This window comes from Quercus robur, chromosome 12, assembly GCF_932294415.1.
Source record: "Quercus robur chromosome 12, dhQueRobu3.1, whole genome shotgun sequence".
Lineage (NCBI taxonomy): Eukaryota > Viridiplantae > Streptophyta > Magnoliopsida > Fagales > Fagaceae > Quercus > Quercus robur.
Window position 1 is genome coordinate 6338216 of NC_065545.1, and position 26655 is coordinate 6364870.

Consider the following 26655-nt stretch of genomic DNA (forward strand, 5'->3'; position numbering starts at 1 on the left):
GCCCTTGATTATGGCATTTGCTCATGGACTACAAAACACAGTGGCACAATCTTTAGATGATATGAAAAGTACGAGTGACTATTTCTCTCTCTCTCTCTCTCTTAATTTAGGCATTTGCTCGTGGACTTCAATGAAACAAAACATAGTGGCACAATCTTTAGATGATAAGAAAATTACAAGTGATAACTGGCTATGCTTTTTTGCTCTTCATTATGGCATTTGCTGAAAGAAAAAATAGCGACAAACTGTACAGATAAAGCAACTTCACAAGCGGTATGGCTAAGAAAGATTTTAAAGATCAATGGGAAAAGAGACTAGCAGCTAGTTGATATCTAGAAAGCACTGATGAGGTTACAGGGTTGCCACACCGGCGTTCGACGTGGGGTGCAGTGGGCAACGTCGCTGCCCGCGTTGTTTTTTCTTTTTTTTTTCTTTTTTTTTTTTTCGTTTTCAAATACATGCCGATTCACGCCGATTTGGGTCAAATAGGATTGTACCAGCCGGCCGAAACCAACTGATTCAGGCTGTACTGACCGATTTTGGCTAATACTGGCTAATTAAGTCCGATACTGGCTTTGAATCAGGCCAAAATTCAAGTAAAAATTATACAAAAAAAAAAAAAAAAGTGTAAAACGCACCGCTTGAACTTGAACATCTTTGAACAAAAAAAAAAAAAAAAACCCTAAAACCATCACTGCCTCCTTGCCTCTTTGCTCTCTACTCTCTGCCTCCCTCCCTATATTATAATTTCCAAACATCATGAAATGTTTTAGTTTCAAACTTGTGGATTGTATTTAATTTATGAACATCATGTTTTAGTTATTATTTGCTATTTCTCTTAAATTTGGTATATGTTTATATAATGTGAAAAAGTATACTTAGTAATATATAGAAAATATAAATAAAAATATTTTAAATAATTTTTTAATCGCCGCACCGGCACCTTACTTTTTAAAAAATTGCCGAGTCTTGCACTCGTACTCGCACCCAATCTAAAAACGCACCTGTGCTTAATAGGTTGATATAATTATTAATTACCAAGACATTTACAAAGGAAAGATTTTGTTATCCAGGACAACTTATTGGAGTTGTAAAGAAAATGCATTTAGGGGAAATGTTGGAGAATAAAATGCATTTTGGAGTATTCATTGAATTTCTTTAATGTTCTATCATCTATGTGCATTTCCAGGTTGTAATTATGCTTTGTTGTCTAATTGTGTCTAAATAGAGAAGTATTATATGCAAATCTTTTCAGTTTTCTAGAAATAGTTCTAGAATTATCCAATGATCTGCATGCTGGATGTGTAAGAGCCTATTTGGATGAGTGAGTTTTTGGATCATATCACTCAGTTTTCATAACTCAGTTCTCAAAACATGTGGGTCCCACAAAAAATTGTGTGTTTGGCTTGGTTTTCAACACTTGTTTCCATCACTCAAAACTCAAAAATTTGGGTTAGAATGATGGAAACAGGAAACAGCAAATGGGTGTTTTCAAAAACTGAAAACTGTGTTATGAAAACTGAGCTATCTCTAAACCAAACGGGCCCTAAGTCTCTTGAAATTAGCTATGCGATTACTTATTTAATTTTAGCTTTTACAGTAATATTCATGAGCAAGGCAACTTAACCAAAAGGTTTTTCCCTCTCTTACAATCAATAGAACTCTAACCCAGGTTCCTCTCTCTATGGCAGAACTTAATGATCCCATGACATAAATTTTTTTTTTTTTTTTTTCGGTTTTTTTTGCTGAAAGCTTTAATTTATTATTATTATTTCTTTTTAATCTACCTTACAGTAATGCAAATGCACAATTTTTTTTCACAACATTTTTTACAATTGCTGAAGTGGCTAATTACGTGCAGTGGACATAACATTTTTCATAAATCCACAGTATTTTTTCGAGGCCTTATTAATTTTGTTGTATCAATGCTAAAAGAATCACAAGCTTACGAATAGGTTATAAAAGAATATTGGAATTTCATTATCTGACCGTAATACAAATGAATCAATAAATCAAAGAATTTATCTATCTCTTGATTCTATTGTCTAAGATATTTTTTTGTATACAATAACGTGTAGGCACGTTTCATAATCATCCCTCAGACAAGAGTTGAACAAGATTTGGTAGATGGGTCAAAGAGAGCCGGAAGCAAGTATTTCCTTCCATTGCCACCATTTGCATTATAGCTAGCGCCTGTGGTGGGGTCAACCAACAGGTCCCCAGCATAACCAGGGTATGCTCCCTTTCCATACACACCGGGACAAGCTGATGCAGCCTCTAATGGCGCGTCCTTTGGTCCTTGAAAGTAGCCATTTCCAAATGGGTTTGTAGTCGTACCAGCCAAGAGACTAGCCAGGTTGATGACCATGCCGTCCAGACCCACATCGTTGTTGGGGGCAACAAGGGGAGGGCTCTGGGGTCCATATATGGGCTGGTGAAATGGCCAAGCGCATTGACCTGGGCATTGAGTTTCCGAGTTTCCAACCCAAATGTAAGCAAATTTGTAGCTTTTGCCTTGAACAGATGCAGCTTTTGAAGATCCATGGGTTCCACATTTGCTCATACAAAAGCCTTCAACTGCCACATCAGCTGATGTTAGAACCACGTTAATGGCATTTTTATGGGCACCCTTTGATGCCAACTGTTCTATTTGCTGATTTGAGAGTGATTTGCCTAAGGAGTAAGTCTCATCAATGATCTGTGTACCCATTGAGAGTAAAAGAGTGGAGGCCTTCTTTGAGCTGCTGAGGTGGTAGTATTTCTCGGTGGTTTTCCACCAGGTGGCAACAGAGGGTTGAGATTTTGTGGGTGTGGAAGTAGAAAGAGAGGCAATGAAATCTGAGATAATAGCTCTTTGTGTGGGCTTGAATTTGCCATACCAGATGAGATTGATGGAGATTTTTCCAGTAAGAAGAGCGCCATTGTGGTATTGGAAGGGTAAAGGTTGTTGGGTTTCAGCTGAACTAGCAAGTCTCCTTGCTGCCAAGTTGAAATGGAAGAAAGAGATTAGTAGAACTAGCTGTAGTAATAGGTGTGTGTAAACTAAAGAAGCCATGATGAATTTTAGAGGTGCGATCTCTGTTGAGGTGTTTACTAAAGTTCTAAAGATAAGAAGTTGAGATCTGAGAAAGTAAGAAGCTAGAATATACTGTTGAGACCGAGTTGTGGAGAAGAAGAATTGTGAGTAGAAATATATATAGTGCTGCCCAAAAGTTTGGGTGAGAAACTACAAGGAAGGGATTGAATAGTGGCAGTGAGACGCCAGTGTGATAACGCGTTGTATTTTAATCAATATGCGTGCAATCTGTTTTTTAAGCCTCACTTTCAAGTTACAGCCGAATCCGTTTTCAAGTCAATTTGATAACAGGTGTAACTTGTAAGCCAGCTAAGGGGAATAGGACAAACTTTAATATGAGGAAGCAATGGATTAAAAATGTCCTACGATGGTGCATGTTATTCCAGAGATATCAAGTATGTCTGACTTTGTACTTCGTTCCTATTGGTTTTTTTTTTTTTTTGGATAAATTATATTTTTGGACCTTGAGATTTCAAAAAGTGATAGATTTTTTTTTTGAAAATAAAAAGTGATAGATTAAACACTGAACATGATATAAACTTTAAATATAATGCAATAACACTACAATGTATGTGCTTCGCTGCTATAAGGACATTAGTTTAGATACTATTTTTGGAAATTATTTTTGAAAAAATGGTAAAATAACAAATTTTTTTGACAATTTATATATATATTTTTTATATAAATAATGTCAAAATTTTCTTAATATAATTCATTAACAATTGTTCTAATGGCACTCCTTAAATAAATACTTTGTTGTTCTTGGTATTTTAGTTACAGGAATTAGAATTGTACTAACAGATTAATTTGATAGGTTTGGTGTGTGCATCTTTGGTTGTTGGATTCATTTGAAATCTGGGGTTTACCCCTGAATAAAGAAATCCAACCCTCCACTGTCTCCAGTGGATTTATTTGACTATAGGATTGTTTAATGATGATAAAGTAAATGTTGTACAATTCCAGCATATATTACTTGACTAGCATAATGGTAAATGGAAGATTGGTTTTGGAGAATTCGAGTAAACAAATAGTAATTTGATACAGTAAAGGACTTCCATTAAAGCTTGCTCTAAAGAAATAGCATTTTGTATTTTTTTTTGTCTATGGCCTATGTGTTTATGACTGTTATTTATTGTATGTCAGTCTGCAATTCCATAAATTGCAACAATAAAGACTAGAGTGACAAAAATTTTCAAAATCACCGAGGTGGTGAAAATGGTATACAATGAAGTAGTGTCACACTGTCATTATAATTTTGAATGAGAACTAATAACAATGATAACTTAATAGATGTAAAATTATTGTGAAAAGTAGTGTATTTGTAGCATTTCTAAGTTGCAAAACATATGAGATTTTTATCTAAGGATAAAAACCCTCAATCTAATTTGTTTTGTTTTATTTTATACTCAACCAATCATGATACCTTATGTGTATGTTTTTTTCCCTTCATTTTTAACAATGGTTTTTATTTATTAGAAAAATATAACGAATATTTAATAAGTTATGATTAGTAGAGTATAAAGTATAATATAAAAATGGGATAAAAGATGTGTATTTGTAATCCAATACAAATGCTCTTACCAAGACTCATACAAAAGAAAATTTAAGTAATCTAAGAGAACTGATTGGAGTCCTAACTCCCAAAGAAACTAGATTATGAGCTATTGTTAGAGAGTAATGCACTTTCCTTTATTATTTGAATTTGTTAAAAAAATGTTATGTACTTCATCAACAAAGAATTTTTGGCTGGCCCCAAATTGGTGTCACTCCAAGCGTTTGTGTGTGATTTTGTCATTATATCTCTTCCAAAGTTAGTGTAGAACTGTGACCACTGATTTATTGCATCATCGATTATAGAACTATCCAACAAGTCTATTGATATATGTTATTTTTAGGCTTTCCGCCCATTCTACTACTAGATAAGCTTTGTTTTGTTACCACAAAAGAACCATTCTCACTATAATAATGGGTTTTCCTTTGAAAGTTTGGATTCACTAAGGTTTTTTTGGATGGTATATCAATATATATAAAAGGACCACTAAGTTTAACTATTTAAGAATAGAAAACTAGGGAATTTTTAGAGTCTTTTGGGTTAAAATTACAAATTTTAAAGTTAATTTGCGTTATAGCTATTGTTCGAAGTTAATTGGGAATCTGAGGAGAGAGACTGAATTTCGGCAATGGCGTTGCCGAAATTCAGCCAAAAAAGATGGAGAGAGAATAAGGCTACCGAAATTCAACCAGAAAGCAGGAGAGAGGAGAGAGAATAACAAAAAAGTAGGAGAGAGGAGAGAGAATAACCAAAAAATTTTTTTTTTTCCCCCACAATTTCGGTAATGGCATTGCCGAAATTGTGGGGGAAAAATTTTTTTAGGAAAAAATTTTTTTTTTTCCCCACAATTTCGGTAATGAAATTGTGGGGGAAAAATTTTTTTAGGAAAATTTTTTTTTTTTTCCCCACAATTTGCCATTGCCGAAATTGTGGGGGAAAAATTTTTTTAGGAAAAATTTTTTTTTTTGGAAATTTTTTTTTATTTTCCCACAATTTCGGTAATGCCATTGCCGAAATTGTGGAGGAAAAAAAAAATTTTTTTTCCCACAATTTCGGTAATCCATTGCTGTTTTCTCTTTTATTTATTTATTTATTTATTTATATTTACGGCAACGTTATTGCCGAAATAAGGGGATTGTCGAAAATGTGAAAAAAAAAAAGAAAAAAAAGGAGAAAAGGATTACGGCAACGGGATTGCCGAAATAGGAAAAAAAAATTTCCCCTGTCTCGGCAATACCATTGCCGTAAATGTAAATAAAAAATAAAAAATAAAAAAAAGAAAAGAAAAAGAGAAAAGGATTACAGCAATCCCATTGCCATAATAGGAGGAAATATCTATTTCGGCAATAGCATTGCCGTAAATGTAAATAAATGTAAATAAATAAATAAATAAATAAAAATTGGGGAAAATTTTGGAAAAATAATTTCCCCTATTTCGGCAATAGCGTTGCCGTAAATGTAAATAAATAAATAAAAAGAGAAAACAGCAATGGAATTGCCGAAATTGAGGAAAAATTAAATAATTTTCCCCTATTTCGGCAATAGCGTTGCCGTAAATGTAAATAAATAAATAAAAAGAGAAAACAGCAATGGGATTGCCGAAAATGTGGGAAAAAAAAATTTTTCCCCCACAATTTCATTACCGAAATTGTGGGGAAAAAAAATTTTTTTTTCCTAAAAAAATTTTTCCCCCACAATTTCGGCAATGGCAAATTGTGGGGAAAAAAAAAAATTTTTTTCCTAAAAAAATTTTTCCCCCACAATTTCGGCAATGCCATTACCGAAATTGTGGGGGAAAATTTTTTTTTTTTTGGTTATTCTCTCTCCTCTTTCCTGCTTTCTGGTTGAATTTCGGTAGCCTTATTCTCTCTCCATCTTTTTTGGCTGAATTTCGGCAACGCAATTGCCGAAATTCAGTCTCTCTCCTCAGATTCCCAATTAACTTCGAACAGTAGCTATAACGCAAATTAACTTTAAAATTTGCAATTTTAACCCAAAAGACTCGAATTTTTACGTTTTCTTTTTTATGCTAAACAACAATAAATTAAATAAAAGCACCACAAGTTTGAGCATACGATATAAAAAGATAGCTTTTTCATTATTTAACCATAATACATTAAATAAATGAATAAAAGAATTGATCTCTTTCTTGAGTCTACTGTCTAATATACTGCACTATACATTACATGCTCATTCCTCATACAAGAGTTGAACATGTTTGGGTAGATGGGTCAAAGAGGGCTGGGACCAAGTATTTCCTTCCATTAGCACCATTTGCATTATAGCTAGCACCTGTCGCAGGGTCCACCAAAAGGTCCCCAGCATAACCAGGGTAAGCCCCCTTGCCATACACACCAGGACAAGCAGATGCAGCCTCTAATGGTGCGTCCTTTGGTCCTTGGAAGTAGCCATTTCCAAATGGGTTTGTAGTTGTACCAGCCAAGAGGCTAGCCAGGTTAATGACCATACCGTCCAGACCCACATCGTTGTTGGGGGCAACCAGGGGTGGGCTCTGGGGTCCATAGATGGGCTGGTGGAATGGCCACGCGCATTGACCTGGGCATTGAATCTCCGAATTGCCAACCCAAATGTAAGCAAATTTGGTGCTTTTGCCTTGAACAGATGCACCCTTTAGAGATCCATGGGTTCCACACTTGCTCATACAAAAACCTTCAACTGCTACGTCATCTGATGTCAGAACCACGTTGATGGCATTTGCTTGGGCACCCTTTGATGCCAACTGTTCTATTTGCTGATTTGAGAGTGATTTGCCTAAGGAGTAAGCCTCATCAATGATCTGGGTACCCATTGAGAGTACAAGAGTGGAGGGCTTCTTTGAGTTGCTGAGTTGGTAGTATTTATCAGTGGTTTTCCACCAGGTTGCAACAGAGGGTTGAGCTTTTGTGGGCGTGGAAGTAGAAAGGGAGGCAATGAAATCTGAGATAATAGCTCTTTGAGAGGGCTTGAATTTGCCATACCAGATGAGATTAATGGAGATTTTTCCAGTGAGAAGAGGACCATTGTGGTATTGGAAGAGTAATGGTTGTTGGGTTTCAGCTGAATCAGCAAGTCTTCTTGCTGCCAAGTTGAAATGGAAGAAAGAGAATACTAGAACTAGCTGTAGTAATAGATGTGTGGAAACTAAAAAAGCCATGATGAATTTTTGAGCTGCTTAGTAAGTAGTAAAGATTAGAAGTTGAGAACTAATTGAGAAAGCAAAAGAAGCTGAGAATACAATGTGGAACTGGGATTGTTGAGAAGAAGAATTGTGAGAAGATATATATAGTGCCCAAAAAGTGTGGGTGAGAAACTTCACGGTAGGTGACTCACTCAAGAGATTTGAATAGTGGCAGTGAGATGCCAGCATGATAATTGAATAACCGCGTTGTTTTTTAATTACTTTGTGTGCGTCCTCTTTTTCTAGCCTCGCTTACAAGTTTCAGCTGAATCCACTTTCAAGTCAATATCATAAACAGGTGGTAGCCAGCCATGTAACCGAATGGGAAAGATTTAGTGCTTCTGGTCTAGACTTATATGAGGAAGGAATGAATTGAACGTCCTACGATGGTTCATGTTAATCTACATATAGCATAAATAGTCTAATGATACTTTACCCTCTTTTTTTTATATCCATTTTTGTACATTCATTTTTATATTTTTTCCACTTTTTAAAATGTGAATATTTTTCTCTTCAATTTTAGATATTTATGTAATATAATGGATGTAAAAGAGTATATAATGATGGGTTTGACTTACCATGAGATGAATTTTTTAATTGAAATCCCTTTCTGTTTTAATGAAAAACTGTCACATCACCTACTAACTAAATAAAATGTGGAGATTAAAACTTACTACCACTTGCTATTATGTATTTAAAATAAAATGACACCTCCAGTTAAAAAAGTACTGGAAATAAGCAAAACCCTATGATGATATTTTTCCCATGATATATATTTAACTTTTTTTTTTTCCTTTTTTTTATTTTATTTTATGAAATTGTATTTTAAACTTTGGGATTTCAAAAGGCAACAAATTAAATGCTCAGCTCCTATTAAATCTTAATTACAATTACATTGCAATTCCAAATATATATGTTTCACTGCATCTTTGGGCTTTAGGGGTGAGATTACTACTATTCTTTGTTTGTTTCGGAGTAAAATATTTTCAGATGTAAAATATTTTCATTTTAAAGTGTTTGGTAATGTATTGGAAATTACTCAAGTGTGTTTCTACATTGTAAAATGAAATAAATAAATAAATTCAATAAGAAACAACGCGAACTCAAAATTCTCACCAACTTAAACTAAAATTCTCAAATTTTAATAAAAAAACACAACCATGAATCAAACCCAAACTCAAATTAGCTCCAAAAAAAAAAAAAAAAAAAAAAAAAAAAAAAAAAAAAAAACCAGAGTTTCCCAAGTACAAATTTGCAAGAAAAAAACCCAAATATGTCAATAAACCCAAATCTACCAAAAACCCAGATCACGAAAGAACCTTCAAATTGGAGATCAAATAGTATTTTTTTGTGGCATACAATTAATTGAGCTATGGAAGTATTGAATGTTGAATGGTCTCTATGCTGGTAAAGCCTTAGAAGATCATAAAATGATGCTGAGTTTCTACCATCTTCTTCTATCTTGGAGAAACTACCCCGCTGGGTGTTGCTGAAGAAGGTGGAGCCATTAATGGGTGGGATCGTGGGAGAGAGGGATCAAAGGGGGCTGGGTTGTGGAGAGAAAATTGAGTGGGAGAAAGAGCATGAGAGGGGTATCGGGATTGAGAGTGTGTAGTAAATGTAAAATATTTTACCAAAATTTCAAGTGTAAAATATTTTACTCAAATTTGCTTAAGTTGATTTGATTGACTAAAAATATTTTACTTTTGACCAAATATTTTTCTACAAAACAAACACTATAAAATGTGAAAATATTTTTTTCAAAATATTTTACATCGAAACAAACGGAGCATTAAGGGTGAGATTATTAGTTAAGTGGTGAATTTGTTTACAAGTCATGTCTTGGACTTAATTTCCATTCACAGGCACACAAAGGCTTTAATTTTGCAATTGCTGATCTAGATCATCTTAGTTTTGCATTAAAAGAGAGTTACTTTGTAATTTTGTTTAATTTCCACTACACGATTTCTTAGTTTTTCGGTTACACCTACAAAAATTGGAACAAACTACGTTGATTGGTTTGGTGTGTGCATTTTTGGTTTGTGGATTCAATTGAATTTGAGTTTTCCCACTTTAATGAAATCCATCTCTGCAGTGGTTCTTATTTTACTAAAGGATTTTTTAATGATGGTAAAGCTATGTAATTCTGGGATATATTACGTAACAAGCATAGTGGTGATTGGTGAATGGAAGTTCTGTTCTTGGTTTTGGAGCATTAGAGCTAAAAAAATTGTAATTTGACACAGTAAAGAACTTTCATCAAAGCTTGCCCTAAAAAAATTTAATTTTTTAGACCACTCCACTCATTTCTTCTATGATGGTTCATTAGAATTGTAGGGATAAGGGCCCAAAATCATACACTGGGTTTTGGGCCTTGGCCGAGAACGTTGATTGGTCTGAGGATGAATAAACAGTAGTAAGGGTGTTAAGCTCAGAGTCCCATAAATAGCATGTAGACAGAAAGGTTGGGAAAGGTGGTTTGAGGAGGAGCGCCTCCTTGGATAAACGAAGCACAGATCAAATGCATATCCTATTACTCAAAGTGACCTTCCAGGAAACTCCACTGATAGGGGCGTGCATTAAGAACGTACTGGAAGAATGGGTGCCAAGAAATATCTAAGAGAAAGCTATTGCCACTGCAATGAATGCTCTGCAGCTAACTTTTTGGAAGCATTTATATGGAAAAAACCCCTGAATAGTGCTGCATTAGCTACACCAACTCATAGAGGGCCAAAGAGGGTGTCCGATGCGACAAGCACTCAAATAGTGGCCTGGATGATCAACAAATGGAGGGCCAAGATCATTGGAAAATAACTATATAATAGAAGAGACTCTCCACGGAGAGGGGATAGGAAAATTGGAGGAAAAAACACTGTAGCAACCTGAACCATACTTGTAACTATTTCCAATCAATATATACTAGAACATACCTCCTCGGATTGGGTCGATGACCAATTTACTTTGAGAAATCCAATCCATTTCTGTTTGATTATCCTTTAAACTCTATTATAACTATTGTCCCATTCATTAAAACCTAGTTTTCCAGCCCACTTTCTACAAATTTATTGTTTTGGGCTTATTGGGCTTGAATCCAGTTATACCTTGGGCCCAAGATCCAAACATGTCCCTACAATTGGCGCCATCTGTGAGAATTACTTGTGTGACAGTGAGTGCAATGGTTAGCTATGGTAGGATTAGGTCCTCATCAACAAGAATCCACGGGGTCTCAACGACAAGATAATTTCCTCAATTTTGAGCGTAGGAGAGATCGAGAGGGTAGCGTACACACTACACATACTAATAGAAGCCACTTTCAAGTTAGAAGTCATGTATCTCAGGAACAGAATAACAGAGCCATGTAAAGGGAAATAGACCATTTAAAGAAGGAGTTATGCCATGCATGACGAAAGCGAACCCCCTCAAACTCTGACGTTTCCTTTGATGATGGAGAGGATACTAGTTATAGATGAAGGTCAAAAACCCACCTTGCAAGTCTTTCTCCTATGATGGGGAGCACCATCACAAACGTAGGTATAAAAGCCCGTCTCGCAAAGGTCTAGGAAATGACGCTATGAACAAGGCGTTAGACCAAATTTCCAAGTCGCCCTTCATGCACAATTTTGCAAGGGCAAGACTTCCTCGGTGATTCAATCAGTCAATGTTCACCATCTACAGTGGTCGAATGGATCTTGTGGAGCATGTGAGCCATTTCAACCAAAGAATGACCGTCCATTCCAGGAATGAGGCCTTGATGTGTAAGGTGTTCCCATTCAACCTGGGACCCATGTCGATGAGATGGTTTGATGGCCTGGGGGCAAGTTCCATAAATTCCTTCAAGGAGCTCACCCAAGCATTTGGCTCTCATTTTATTACTTGTAGTAGGGTTCCTTGGCCCTTGGGTTCCCTACGGTCCTTATCTATGCGAGAAAGGGAAACCCTAAAGATATACTCGGACAAATATTGGGAGATGTTCAATGAGATAGATGGTGATTTTGATGATGTGACCATCAGTACTTATAAGGTTGGCCTTCCAGCCGAGCACAATTTTAGTAAGTCTTTGACGAGAAAGCCTATCACTAGTGTACGCTAACTCATGGACAGGATTGACAAGTATAAAAGGGTTGAGGAAGACCAGTAGTAGGGGAAAGATAAGGCTAAGGCTGTCCCTCAAGAGAGGAGGGATTTTAAGTCGGACCGGTGCAATAATAACCGACCTCGGAGAGACTTTGCTGGGCAGCCAGGGCCTGCCAATACTCAGGTGGTTAATGCGGTGTTTCGAGAACCGGTGCACCAAGTTCTAGAGAAGATTAAGAATGAGTCATTCTTCAAGTGGCCAAATAAGATGGCAGGAAACCCTATAAGGCGCAACCAGAGCCTTTATTGTCAGTACCATCAGGACTAGGGACATACTACGGAGGATTGTAGAAATTTGTGGAATCATCTGGACCAGCTAGTCTAAGAAGGAAAATTGAAGCAATTTTTACATCATTTTAGTGGCCTGCAGGGTCAAGCAAATTCAAAACCCTGGAGGGATGCTCCTTCAAGGCCTCTTTTGGGAACAATAAATGTCATCTTTGCTGCTCTAGGGAAAACAGGTTCTTGTCCTTCCAGAGTGATGTCTGTGGCTCGACTATCCGTCGAGGACACTAATCCAGAGCTGAAGAGGGCTAGGGTGGATATCCAACTAACACTAAGTTTTTCGGACGAGGATAAGATTAGAACCACACAGGCCCACGATGATGCCTTGGTGGTCACGCTCAGGATTGGGGGGTACGATGTGAAGAGGGTGATGGTGGACGAAGGTAGTGGTGCTAAGATTATGCCATCGGATCTAGGTTGGAGGTCGCCATGGCACGGCGTGGAGATCGGTGTACACTCAATTCTCTCTCTCTCTCTCTCTCTCCCTTTTTGTCCTCATCCTCACTCCCTCTCTCACATCTCTGTCTTCTTCTTTTAAGCATGCCACCGGAGCTAGGTTGGAAGTTGGCATGGGCGTGGCGTGGCGTGTAGCGTGGTGAGACCGGTGTCGTGTGCCTCGCGGTGGTGTGTGAATTCCGGGTGCGTTTTGGGTTTGATTTCCGATGCCTTACAATGGTAATGGGTTTGATTTCCAATGAGTTTTGATGTGGAATTTTCTTTAATTTTTTGTGGGTTTCCTTCCATGGTGGTGGTAGGTGTGTTGTTGTCGTGGTGGATTTTTCTTTGATATATATAAATATATATATATATATATATATATATATTTTTGTGTTGTTGTTGTGGTGGTGGTGGTGGATTTTTCATTGATTTTTTTGTGTTGTTGTGTTTTGGTGGTGGTGGATTATTTGATTTCTTTGATTTTTTGTGTTTTTGTGGGTTTCTTGTGGTAGAGGTGGCGGTGATGGGTTTTTTTAGCACTGGTAGTGGTGGGTTTCTTGTGACAGAGGTGGTGGTGATGGGTGGTTGAAAGGGAGACAGTGAGGAAAAGATAAATAGATTGATGGTGGAGAATGAAGTAAGAGAGATTAGATTATATTATTTTATTAGGTAGTATATATTATTTTAATAAGTTGAATAGGAAAATAAAAGTTGGAATGTTTGGTGTATTATAAAATAGTATGGTATAATTGATAAAGTAACTTTTCGAAATAGTAAAATAGAATATGAAAGCATTTCCCATTGTGAATGCTCTTAGGGATACTACATCATTTTATTAGGTAGTATATATTATTTTAATAAGTTGAATAGGAAAATAAAAGTTGGAATGTTTGGTGTATTATAAAATAGTATGGTATAATTGATAAAGTAACTTTTCGAAATAGTAAAATAGAATATGAAAGCATTTCCCATTGTGAATGCTCTTAGGGATACTACATCATTTTTTGGGTATTGAAGTATCTCAAACAAAACTAGAAGATTTTCATTTCTAAATGAAATATGCAAACTATTCTAAAGAAACCTTTGATGGAAGTGCAAATTAGTTTCTACTCCTTTGGTTGCAAATGAGAAGCTAAAGAGAGATAGTGTGGAAAAACGAAAAATCCAATGCTGTAAAAGCTAAAAAGTATTGAACTCCAGTTGGTGAACTCATGTATCTCACGGCTATTATTAAGATGCTTACAGTTACAGGGGACATTTTTTTTTTTTGGTTGAGAAAATACAGGTGACACTTAGACTATGCGATCCTGTATATGAATGGTGAAGGTTTCAGGACTAATTTGGTTATTCTGAAGTTGACTGGATTGAATCTTTAGAATTTAGATGATATATATGTATATAGTGGCTATGTTTTTGCCCTTGATTATGGCATTTGCTCATGGACTACAAAACACAGTGGCACAATCTTTAGATGATATGAAAAGTACGAGTGACTCTCTCTCTCTCTCTCTCTCAATTTAGGCATTTGCTCGTGGACTTCAATGAAACAAAACACGGTGGCACAATCTTTAGATGATAAGAAAATTACAAGTGACAACTGGCTATGCTTTTTTGCTCTTCATTATGGCATCTACTGAAAGAAAAAATAGCGACAAACTATACAGATAAAGCAACTTCACAAGCGGTATGGCTAAGAAAGATTTTTAAAGATCAATGGGAAAAGAGACTAGCAGCTGGTTGATATCTAGAAAGCACCGATGTGGTTACAGGGTTGCCACACCTGCGTTCGTCGTGGGGTGCGGTGGGCAATGTCGCTGCCCGCGCGTCGAAATTTTTTTTTCGTATTCAAATACATGTCGATTCGCGCCAATTTGGGTCGAATAGGATCATATCGGCTGGCCAAAACCGATCGATTTAGGCTGTACCGATTGATTTTGACTATTACTGGCCGATTCAGTCCGATATTGGCTTTGAATAGGCCAAAATTCAAGTAAAATTATACAAAAAAAAAAGTGCAAAACGCACCGTTTGAACTTGAACATCTTTAAACAAAAAAAAAAAAGCCTAAAACCATCACTGCCTCCTTGCCTCTTTGCTCTCTGCCTCCCTTCCCTATATTCTAATTTCCAAACATCATGGAATGTTTTAGTTTCAAACTTGTGGATTGTATTTAATTTATAAATATCATGTTTTAGTTATTATCTACTATTGCTCTTAACTTTGGTATATGTTTATATAATGTGAAAAAGTATGCTTAGAAATATGTAAAAAATATAAATAAAAATATTTTTAATAATTTTTTAATCGCCGCATCCCGCCACACCAGCACCTTACTTTTTCAAAAATTGCCGAGTCTTGCACTCGTACTCACACCCAATTTGGAAACACGCCTGTGCTTCACAGGTTGATATAATTATTAATTACCAAGACACTTACAAAGGAAAGATTTTGTTATCTAAGACAACTTATTGGAGTTGTGAAGAAAATGCATTAAGGGGAAATGTTGAAGAATAAAATGCATTTTGGAGTATTCATTGAATTTCTTAAATGCTCTATCATATATGTGCATTTCCAGGTCGTAATTATGCTTTGTTGTCTGATTGTGTCTAAATAAAGAAGTATTGTGTGCAAATCTTTTCAGTTTTCTAGAAATAGTTCTAGAATTATCCAATGATCTGCATGCTGGATGTGTAAGAGCCTGTTTGGATGAGTGGGTTTTTGGTCTCACAAAAAATTGTGTTTGGCTTGGTTTTCAACACTTGTTTCCATCACTCAAAACTCAAAAATTTGAGTTAGAGTGGTGGAAACAGGAAACAACAAATGGGTGTTTTCAAAAACTAAGAACTGAGTTATGAATTTTGAAAATTGAGCTATCTCTAAACAAAACGGGCCCTAAGTCTCTTGAAATTTGCTATGCAATTACTTATTTAATTTTAGCTTTTACAGTAATATTCATGAGCAAGGCAACTTAACCAAAAGGTTTTACCCTCTCTTACAATCAGTAGGAGAACTCTAACCCAGGTTCTTCTCTCTATGGCAGAACTTAATGATCCCATTGAACTATAAGGCCCATGACTTTTTTATTTTATTTTTATTTTTTATTTTTCGGTTTTTTTGCTGAAAACTTTAATTTATTATTATTTTTTCTTTTTAATCTACCTTACAGTAATGCTAATTTTTAATCTACCTTACAGTAATGCTAATGCACAACTTTTTTAACAACATTTTTTATAATTGCTGAAGTGGTTAATTACGTGTAGTAGACATAACATTTTTCATAAATCCACTGTATTTTTTCCAGGACTAATTAATTTTGTTGTATCAATGCTAAAAGAATCACAAGCTTACGAATAGGTTATAAAAGAATATTGGAATTTCATTATCTGACCGTAATACAAATGAATCAATAAATCAAAGAATTTATCTATCTCTTGATTCTATTGTCTAAGACATTTTTTTGTATACAATAACGTGTAGGCACGTTTCATAATCATCCCTCAGACAAGAGTTGAACAAGATTTTGTAGATGGGTCAAAGAGAGCTGGAAGCAAGTATTTCCTTCCATTGCCACCGTTTGCATTATAGCTAGCACCTGTTGTTGGGTCAACCAAGAGGTCCCCAGCATAGCCAGGGTAAGCCCCCTTGCCATACACACCAGGACAAGCCGATGCAGCCTCTAATGGCGCGTCCTTTGGTCCTTGAAAGTAGCCATTTCCAAATGGGTTTGTAGTTGTACCAGCCAAGAGACTAGCCAGGTTGATGACCATGCCGTCCAGACCCACATCGTTGTTGGGAGCAACAAGGGGAGGGCTCTGGGGTCCATATATGGGCTGGTGAAATGGCCAAGCGCATTGACCTGGGCATTGAGTTTCCGAGTTTCCAACCCAAATGTAAGCAAATTTGTAGCTTTTGCCTTGAACAGATGCAGCTTTTGAAGATCCATGGGTTCCACATTTGCTCATACAAAAGCCTTCAACTGCCACATCAGCTGATGTTAGAACCACGTTAATGGCATTTTTATGGGCACCCTTTGATGCCAACTGTTCTATTTGCTGATTTGAGAGTGATTTGCCTAAGGAGTAAGTCTCATCAATGATCTGTGTACCCATTGAGAGTAAAAGAGTGGAGGCCTTCTTTGAGCTGCTGAGGTGGTAGTATTTCTCGGTGGTTTTCCACCAGGTGGCAACAGAGGGTTGAGATTTTGTGGGTGTGGAAGTAGAAAGAGAGGCAATGAAATCTGAGATAATAGCTCTTTGTGTGGGCTTGAATTTGCCATACCAGATTAGATTGATGGAGATTTTTCCAGTAAGAAGAGCGCCATTGTGGTATTGGAAGGGTAAAGGTTGTTGGGTTTCAGCTGAACTAGCAAGTCTCCTTGCTGCCAAGTTGAAATGGAAGAAAGAGATTAGTAGAACTAGCTGTAGTAATAGGTGTGTGTAAACTAAAGAAGCCATGATGAATTTTAGAGGTGCGATCTCTGTTGAGGTGTTTACTAAAGTTCTGAAGATAAGAAGTTGAGATCTGAGAAAGTAAGAAGCTAGAATATACTGTTGAGACCGAGTTGTGGAGAAGAAGAATTGTGAGTAGAAATATATATAGAGGCTTTTTGGGGGAGAAACTACAAAGAAGGGAATGAGTAGTGGCAGTGAGACGCCAGCGTGATACCGCGTTGTGTTTTTTAATCAATATGCGTGCAACCTCTTTTTTTAGCCTCACTCTCAAGTTACAGCCGAATCCGCTTTCAAGTCAATTTGATAACAGGCGTAACTTGTAAGCCAGCTAAGGGGAATAGGACAAACTTTAATATGAGGAAGCAATGGATTAAAAATGTCCTACGATGGTACATGTTATTCCAGAGATATCAAGTATGTCTATGACTTGATATCTCTGGAATAACATGCACCACTGTCTCCAGTGGATTTATTTGACTATAGGATTGTTTAATGACGATAAAGTAAAAGCAGTATAATTCCAGCATATATTACTTGACTAGCATAATGGTAAAGAGAGATGCTAGTTTATATCAATTTTACAATAAATTACATGTGGTTAGTTGTTATTGGTTCAAATTTGAAACTAATATTAAGATTACTTTTTTGCCCTAACAATAACAACCAGTAACAACCTGCCACTTAGGATTTGTTGTAAAAATGATGTAAACATATCATTTTTCAATGGAAAATGGAAGATCCATTCTTCGTTTTGGAGAATTTGAGTAAACAAATAGTAATTTGATACAGTAAAAGACTTCCATTAAAGCTTGCTCTAAACAAATAGCATTTTGTATTATTTTATTTTTTTTTTTTGGCTATGGCCTATGGGCCAAAATGGCCAAATACCACATTTTTTGGAAATTTTTAGCAAAAAAACACTGTTTCGGAAATAAATGGCAAACTACCACTTTTTCCAGGACTCGAGTTTCAGAAACCCGAGTTCCTCATCAGTTCTGCCACTGTGGCACTGCTGAGTTGGATTTGTGCGATTAAAAAAAATTATGTGGTAATCGAGCTTGGTAAACTCGAGTACCATGCAACACAATACTCGAGTATACCAAGCTTGAGTACCTTTTATAAATAAAATGCTGAAAATTTTATTTCTACAGTAATCGAGTTTACCAAACTCGAGTACCGTGTAAAATTTTGTTTTGTTTTGTTTTGTTTGGGGATAATCAACAAATAAACATAAAGATAAAAATAAGTAGCTTTTTTTATGTTTTTATTTATTTAAATAGAAGCATTATAAAATATAGAGATTTTAATTTCGAAATATGAATTTAATTTCTACATTAATTAAAATTGTTCATTGTTTTCTCATAAAAATTGTTCACTGTTTTATGTATAAACAATTTCTACAATTTTGCATAAAATTATTTTCTGTTCAGCATTATTTAAGAAATTGTTCGCTCTTTTTTTTGCATAAATTATTTTCTGTTCACTATTTAAAAAATTGTTCACTGTTTTCTCATAAAACACCTAGCGAAATCGTGTTTTCTAAATTTAAATGCCAAATCTGAATGCTTTTTCATGTTTGAATTTCACAATAATCGAATATATTTTTCTGCATTGATAAAATCTGTTTCTACATTAATAAAATTTTCTCTCTACACATCATATTTACTGTATATTCAAATCTGCTTACTGCATTTATAAAATCTGTTTTTTGCATTAATTAAAACTGTTCACTGTTTTTTCATAAAAATTGTTCACTGTTTTCTGCAGAAACTATTTTTAGCATTCTGCATAAAATTATTTTCTGTTCAGCATTATTTAAAAAATTGTTCACTCTCTTTTATACGTATATTATTTTTTGTTCACTATTTAAAAAATTGTTCGCTGTTTTCTCATAAAACACCTAGTGAAATCGTGTTTTCTAAATTTAAAAGTCAAATCTGAATGCTTTTTCATGTTTAAATTTCATAATAATCGAATTTGTTTTTCTGCATTGATAAAATCTATTTCTACGTTAATAAAATTTGCTCTCTACACATCATGTTTACTGTATATTCAAATTTGCTTTTTGCATTCATAAAATCTGTTTTTTGCATTAAGTAAAACTGGTCACTGTTTTCTCATAAAAATTGTTCACTGTTTTCTGCATAAACTGTTTTTAGCATTGGCGCAATTATTGCACTTAAATGGTTTTTGTGTTTTTTAAAATATGTAACCATATGAATAATGGACAAACTCCATGAAAGAAAAATGAATGATTCATATAAATCACCTAATGGTAAATGCCTCGAAAAATTTGAATTTGTAAAAAAGTTCGAATTAGTTGAATGTAGAACTGTTCACTAAGTAAAACTATTTTTTGCATTAAGTAAAACTGTTCACTGTTTTCTCATGAAAATTGTTCACTATTTTCTGTATAAACCATTTCTAGTATTCTGCATAAAATTATTTTTTGTTCAACATTATTTAAAAAATTGTTCACTTTCTTACTGTGTAAATTATTCTCTGTTCACTGTTTAAAAAATTATTTGTTGTTTTCTCATAAAACACTTAGTGAAATCATGTTTTCTAAATTTAAATGCCAAATCGTGAAATCAATGAACGTACCAAATCATGAAGGTGTACATAAGATGTACAGATAGTCTAGACTTGTTGAGAAATTTGATTTCGTTGAAAGTACAAAATAATGAAAATTCAATGGAAAAGTATGTACGTTAGATGTATAGATCGTATGAATTTGTTTAAAAATTTGAATTCGTTGAATGTACAAAACTGTGAAAACTCAAGGAAAAATTGTGTACATTAGATGTACAAATAGTATGAATTTGTTGAAAAGTTTGAATTCGTTGATTGTGTAAAATTGTGAAAATTCAAATGAAAATTGAAGAACATAACAAATTGAGTAAACTTAATGGAAAATTAATTACATTAGATGTACAGATCATCCAAATTTGTTTCCAAATTTGAAGTTGTCAAATGTACAAAATCGTGAAAATTCAATTTAAAACTATGTCTAATGTACTAATCATCCTGATTTGATGAAAATTTCAAAATTGTTGAACATACAAAATCGTGAAATCTTAATGGAAAATCAAAATTGTTGAACATACCAAATTTTGGCCATTTTAATGGTGAGGACTCTTGTATTTCTCTTTAATTTTGCCACCCAAATAGTTATATTTTTTTATTATAAAACAAATAATTTGCTATTTAAGTGGAATTGGTTTGAAACTTACGGTAGTAGATTGTCTGTCTTTATTTTTATTGTTCTGGATATATTGTGTGGAGCCTTTTCAAGTGGAATTGGTTTGAAACTTTGAATGGTTAGTTGCTAAAATTTTATAAAATCAGTTTATTATAGTGTGAATTGTAGCGCTGACCTGTGTGCATAGTATGTATTTTGTCTGTATTTGGCTCTTTTTGTTTGTACAATTATTTGTTTATTTGTGATTTGTCTTTACCTATGGAAAATGAGTTAGTAAAAATTTAATATTGATGATTTCTGTCATTTAAAAGAAGGCTGTTTTCTCTTTTAATAGATAAATTGTATTTTAATATATTAAGAAATAATTATTTTGTATTTTTTTATTTGTTGATAGTTTCTTAATACTAAATAGATGATACGCATTTTTTGTTTATATTTTAATCCCCTCAATCAAACTTCTATCTCCGTCTCTGAATCCAAAATTGCTGAAACACATTGGAATGACCTGAAATTATTCCTGGGGTGGAACATGGGGTGTTACTACTGAAACAAAATGGTAATATAATTGTTATTTCTAAGGTTCTACTATTTTTAAGCTTAGTGTCTGTTTACAGCTTATTTAGCTGTTTGTTAAACTTTTTGCTGAAAGTGTGCTAAATTATATTTCTACTTTGAAAAAATTTGAAAAGTTGAAAAATAATGCAGGAAAAAATGAGGTTTTAAAAAGCTGCGCACAAAAACTAAAAGCCAAAAGCTGAAACTGAATTTTCATCAAATCAGAATGATTAGTACATTAGTACATAGTTTTAAATTGAATTTTCACGATTTTGTACATTTGACGACTTCAAATTTGGAAACAAATTTGGATGATCTATACATCTAATGTAATTAATTTTCCATTAAGTTTACTCAATTTGGTATGTTCTTCAATTTTCATTTGAATTTTCACGATTTCACACACTCAACGAATTCGAATTTTTCAACAAATTCGTACTATCTGTACATCTAATGTACACAATTTTTCCTTGAGTGTTCACAGTTTTGTACATTCAACGAATTCAAATTTTTAAACAAATTCATACGATCTATACATCTAACGTACATACTTTTCCATTGAATTTTCATTATTTTGTACTTTCAACGAAATCAAATTTCTCAACAAGGCTAGACTATCTATACATCTTATGTACACCTTCATGATTTGGTATGTTCATTGATTTTCCATCGATTTTTCTTGAATTTCTACATTCAACTAATTCGAACTTTTTTACAAATTTGAATTTTTCGAGGCATTCACCATTAGGTGATTTATACAAGTCATTCATTTTTCTTTCATGGAGTTTGTCCATTATTCATATGGTTACATATTAAAAAAAACACAAAAACCATATAAGTGCAATAATTGCGCCAATGCTAAAAACAGTTTATGCCGAAAACAGTGAACAATTTTTATGAGAAAACAGTGAACAGTTTTACTTAATGCAAAAAACAGATTTTATGATTGCAGTAAGCAGATTCGAATATACAGTAAACATGATGTGTAGAGAGCAAATTTTATTAACGTAGAAACAGATTTTATCAATGCAGAAAAACAAATTCGATTATTGTGAAATTTAAACATGAAAAAGCATTCAAATTTGGCTTTTAAATTTAGAAAACACGATTTCACTAGGTGTTTTATAAGAAAACAACGAACAATTTTTTAAACAGTGAACAGAGAATAATTTATGAAGAAAAGAGAGTGAACAATTTTTTAAATAATGCTGAACAGAAAATAATTTTATGTAGAATGCTAGAAATAGTTTATGTAGAAAAGAGTGAACAATTTTTATAAGAAAACAGTGAACAGTTTTACTTAATGCAGAAAATAGTTTTACTTAGTGAACAGTTCTACATTCAACTAATTCGAACTTTTTTACAAATTCGAATTTTTCGAGGCATTTACCATTAGGTGATTTATACGAATCATTCATTTTTCTTTCATGGAGTTTGTCCATTATTCATAAGGTTACATATTTAAAAAAAAACACACAAAAACCATATAAGTGCAATAACTGCGCCAATGCTAAAAACAATTTATGCAGAAAAGAGTGAACAATTTTTATGAGAAAAGAGTGAATAGTTTTAATTAATGCAAAAAACAAATTTTATTAATGCGGTAAGCAGCTTCAAAAATACAGTAAACATGATGTGTAGAGAGCAAATTTTATTAACGTAGAAACAGATTTTATCAATGCAGAAAAAAAAATTCGATTATTGTGAAATTTAAACATGAAAAAGTATTCAGATTTGGCTTTTAAATTTAGAAAACACGATTTCACTAGGTGTTTTATGAGAAAACAGCGAACAATTTTTTAAATAGTGAACAAAGAATAATATACACATAAAAGAGAGTGAACAATTTTTTAAATAACGCTGAACAGAAAATAATTTTATGCAGAATGCTAGAAATAGTTTATGCAGAAAACAGTGAACAATTTTTATGAGAAAATAGTGAAGAGTTTTAATTAATGCGAAAAACAGATTTTATGAATGCAGTAAGCAGATTTGAATATACAGTAAATATGATGTGCAGAGAGAAAATTTTATTAATGTAGAAACAAATTTTATCAATGCAGAAAAATATATTCGATTATTGTGAAATTCAAACATGAAAAGAAAATACGATTTCACTAGGTGTTTTATGATAAAACAGTGAACAATTTTTTAAATAGTGAACAGAAAATAATTTATGCAAAAAAGAGAGCGAACAATTTCTTAAATAATGTTGAACAGAAAATAATTTTATGCAAAATTGTAGAAATTGTTTATACAGAAAATAGTGAACAATTTTTATGAGAAATAATGAAAAATTTTAATTAATGTAGAAATTAAATTCATATTTCGAAATTAAAATCTCTATATTTTTCAATGCTTCTATTTAATTAAATAAAAACATAAAAAAAGCTACTTATTTTTATCTTTATGTTTATTTGTTGATTATCCCCAAACAAAAAAAAAAACAAAACATAAAAAATAAAAAATAAAAATTTACACGGTACTCGAGTTCGATAAAATCGAGTACTGTAGAAATAAAATTTTCTGCATTTTATTTATAAAAGGTACTCAAGCTTGGTATACTTGAGTATTGTGTTGCATGGTACTCGAGTTTACCAAGCTCGAGTACCACATAATTTTTTTTAATCACACAAATCCAACTCAACAGTGCCATGGTGGCAGAACTGATGAGAAACTCGAGTTTTGGAAAAAGCGGTAGTTTGCCATTTATTTCCGAAACAGTGTTTTTTTGCTAAAATTTTCCAAAAAAGGTGGTATTTGGCCATTTTAGCCATGGCCTATGTGTTTATGACTGTTAGTTATTGTATGTCAGTCTGCAATTCCATAAATTGCAACAGTAAAGACTAGAGTGACAAAAATTTTCAAAATCACCAAGGTGGTGAGCTGTAAATGGTATGCAATGAAGTAGTGTCACACTGTCATTATAATTTTGAATGAGAACTAATAACAATGATAACTTAATAGATGTAAAATTATTATGAAAAGTAGTGTATTTGTAGCACTTCTTAGTTGCAAAACATATGAGATTTTTATCCAAGGATAAAAATCCTCAGTCTAATTTGTTTTGTTTCATTTTATACTCTACCAATCATAATACTTCATGTGTATGTTTTTTTCCCTTCATTTTTAATAATGGTTTTTTATTTATTAGAAAAATATAATGAATATTTAATAAGTTGTAATTAGTAGAGTATAAAGTATAATATAAAAATGGGATAAAAGACGTGTATTTGTAATCCAGATACAAATGCTCTTACCAAGACTCATACAAAAGAAAATTTAAGTAGTCTAAGAGAACTTATTGGAGTCCTAACTCCAAAGAAACTAGATTATGAGCGATTGTTAGAGAGTAATGCACATTCCTTTATTATTTGAATTTGTTAAAAAAAATGTTCTGTACTTCATCAACAAAGAATTTTTGGCTGGCCCCAAATTGGTGTCACTTCAAGCGTTTGTGTGTGATTTTATCATTATATTTCTTCCAAAGTTAGTGTAGAACTGTGACCACTGATTTATTGCATCATTGATTATAGAACTATCTAACGAGTCTATTGATTTATGTTACGTGGTAGTGGATATATAATGGGTTTTCCTTTGAAAGTTTGGATTCACTAAGGTTTTTTTGGATGGTATATCAATATATATAAAAGGACCACTAAGTTTAACTATTTAAGAATAGAAAACTAGGGAATTTTTACGTTTTCTTTTTTATGCTAAACAACAATAAATTAAATAAAAAGCACCACAAGTTTGAGCATACGATATAAAAAGATAGCTTTTTCATTATTTAACCATAATACATTAAATAAATGAATAAAAGAATTGATCTCTTTCTTGAGTCTACTGTCTAATATACTGCACTATACATTACATGCTCATTCCTCATACAAGAGTTGAACATGTTTGGGTAGATGGGTCAAAGAGTGCTGGGACCAAGTATTTCCTTCCATTAGCACCATTTGCATTATAGCTAGCACCTGTCGCAGGGTCCACCAAAAGGTCCCCAGCATAACCAGGGTAAGCCCCCTTGCCATACACACCAGGACAAGCAGATGCAGCCTCCAATGGTGCGTCCTTTGGTCCTTGGAAGAAGCCATTTCCAAATGGGTTTGTAGTTGTACCAGCCAAGAGGCTAGCCAGGTTGATGACCATACCATCCAGACCCACATCATTGTTGGGGGCAACCAGGGGTGGGCTCTGGGGTCCATAGATGGGCTGGTGGAATGGCCACGCGCATTGGCCTGGGCATTGAGTCTCCGAATTGCCAACCCAAATGTAAGCAAATTTGTTGCTTTTGCCTTGAACAGATGCACCCGTTAGAGATCCATGGGTTCCACACTTGCTCATACAAAAACCTTCAACTGCCACGTCATCTGATGTCAGAACTACGTTGATGGCATTTGCTTGGGCACCCTTTGATGCCAACTGTTCTATTTGCTGATTTGAGAGTGATTTGCCTAAGGAGTAAGTCTCATCAATGATCTGGGTACCCATTGAGAGTACAAGAGTGGAGGGGTTCTTCGAGTTGCTGAGGTGGTAGTATTTATCTGTGGTTTTCCACCAGGTGGCAACAGAGGGTTGGGCAGTTGTGGGTGTGGGAGTAGAAAGGGAGGCAAAGAAATCTGAGACAATAGCTCTTTGTGAGGGCTGGAATTTGCCATACCAGATGAGATTGATGGAGATTTTTCCAGTAAGAAGAGGACCATTGTGGTATTGGAAGAGCAAAGGTTGTTGGGTTTCAGCTGAATCAGCAAGTCTCCTTGCTGCCAAGTTGAAATGGAAGAGAGAGATTAGTAGAACTAGCTGTAGTAACAGGTGTGTGCAAACTAAAGAAGCCATGATGAATTTTAGAGGTGTTTACTAAGTACTAAAGATTAGAACTTTTGAAGTTGAGAACAAATTGAGAAAGTAAGAAGCTGAGAATACAATGTGGAGTCGGGATTGTAGAGAAGAAGAATTGCGGGTAGACATATATATAGTGCCCAAAAAGTGTGGGTCAGAAACCACACGGAAGGGGGGTCAAGGGATTTGAATAGTGGCAGTGAGATGCCAGCATGATAATTGATTAACGCGCTGTTTTTTAATTAATTTGTGTGCGTCCCTGCGTCCTCTTTTTTTAGCCTCGCTTTCAAGTTTCAAGTTTCAACCGAAACCGCTTTCAAGTCCATAACATAACAGGTGTTAGCCAGCCATGGGACCGAATGGGAAAGCACAAAATTTAGTACTTCTGGCCCAGACTTATATGAGGTAGGATTGAACTGAACGTCCTACGAATCGGCTCATGTTAATCCACATATAGGATATAGTCCAATGATACTTTACCCTCTTTTTTATATCCATTTTCTAACTTTCATTTTTATGTTTTTAAGGTGAATATATTTTTTCCGACTTTTGAAATTGTGAATATTTTCTCATCAATTAAAGATATTTATGTAATATAATGCACGTAAAAGAGTGTATGATTATATTTTCCCCATACATATATATATATATATATATATATATAACTTTTTTCCTTCTTTTTTTTTTTTATTTTTTTTATTTTTTTTATTTTTTTATCTATTTAAGAAATCATATTTCAAACTTTAGAATTTCAAAAACCAGAAAATTAAATGCTCAACTCATATTAAAACTTGATTCTCAAAAAAAAAAAAAAAAAAAAAAAAAAAAAAACTCGTATTAAAACTTAATTACAATTACATTGCAATTCCAAACATATATGCTTCACTGCTTCTTGGGGGTGAGATTATTAGTTAAGAGGTGAATTTGTTTGCTAGTCAT

General features: G+C 34.0%; 3 protein-coding genes and 1 long non-coding RNA gene across 6 annotated transcripts in view; 1 reads left to right on the forward strand and 3 right to left on the reverse strand.

Moving 5' to 3' along the window:
* LOC126710371 (protein PHOSPHATE-INDUCED 1-like) overlaps nucleotides 1-17239 on the reverse strand; it is a 31022-nt gene extending 13783 nt beyond the window's left edge. Inside the window, exon 1 of one of the 3 annotated variants that reach the window (XM_050410796.1) lies at nucleotides 17006-17239. In XM_050410796.1, coding sequence (XP_050266753.1) covers nucleotides 17006-17117 — 112 coding nt within the window. In that variant the 5' untranslated portion in view covers nucleotides 17118-17239. Of the gene's footprint in view, nucleotides 1-2749; nucleotides 3184-17005 lie in introns of those variants that run through there. The other 2 variants (XM_050410795.1, XM_050410794.1) reach the window with 2 other exon arrangements.
* Nucleotides 2193-16632, forward strand: LOC126710377 (uncharacterized). The gene is made up of 2 exons (XR_007649646.1): nucleotides 2193-2356; nucleotides 16419-16632. It is a non-coding gene; the product is annotated as an uncharacterized LOC126710377 (long non-coding RNA).
* Nucleotides 6708-7893, reverse strand: LOC126710374 (protein PHOSPHATE-INDUCED 1-like). The gene has a single exon (XM_050410799.1). The coding sequence runs from the start codon at nucleotides 7780-7782 to the stop codon at nucleotides 6826-6828; it is 957 nt and encodes a 318-aa protein (XP_050266756.1). The 5' UTR covers nucleotides 7783-7893; the 3' UTR covers nucleotides 6708-6825.
* A 7392-nt stretch (nucleotides 17240-24631) lies between the features above and the next one.
* Nucleotides 24632-25831, reverse strand: LOC126710370 (protein PHOSPHATE-INDUCED 1-like). The gene has a single exon (XM_050410793.1). It carries the CDS (start codon nucleotides 25711-25713, stop codon nucleotides 24757-24759), a length of 957 nt encoding a protein of 318 aa, XP_050266750.1. The 5' UTR covers nucleotides 25714-25831; the 3' UTR covers nucleotides 24632-24756.
* Nucleotides 25832-26655: the final 824 nt, after the last annotated feature.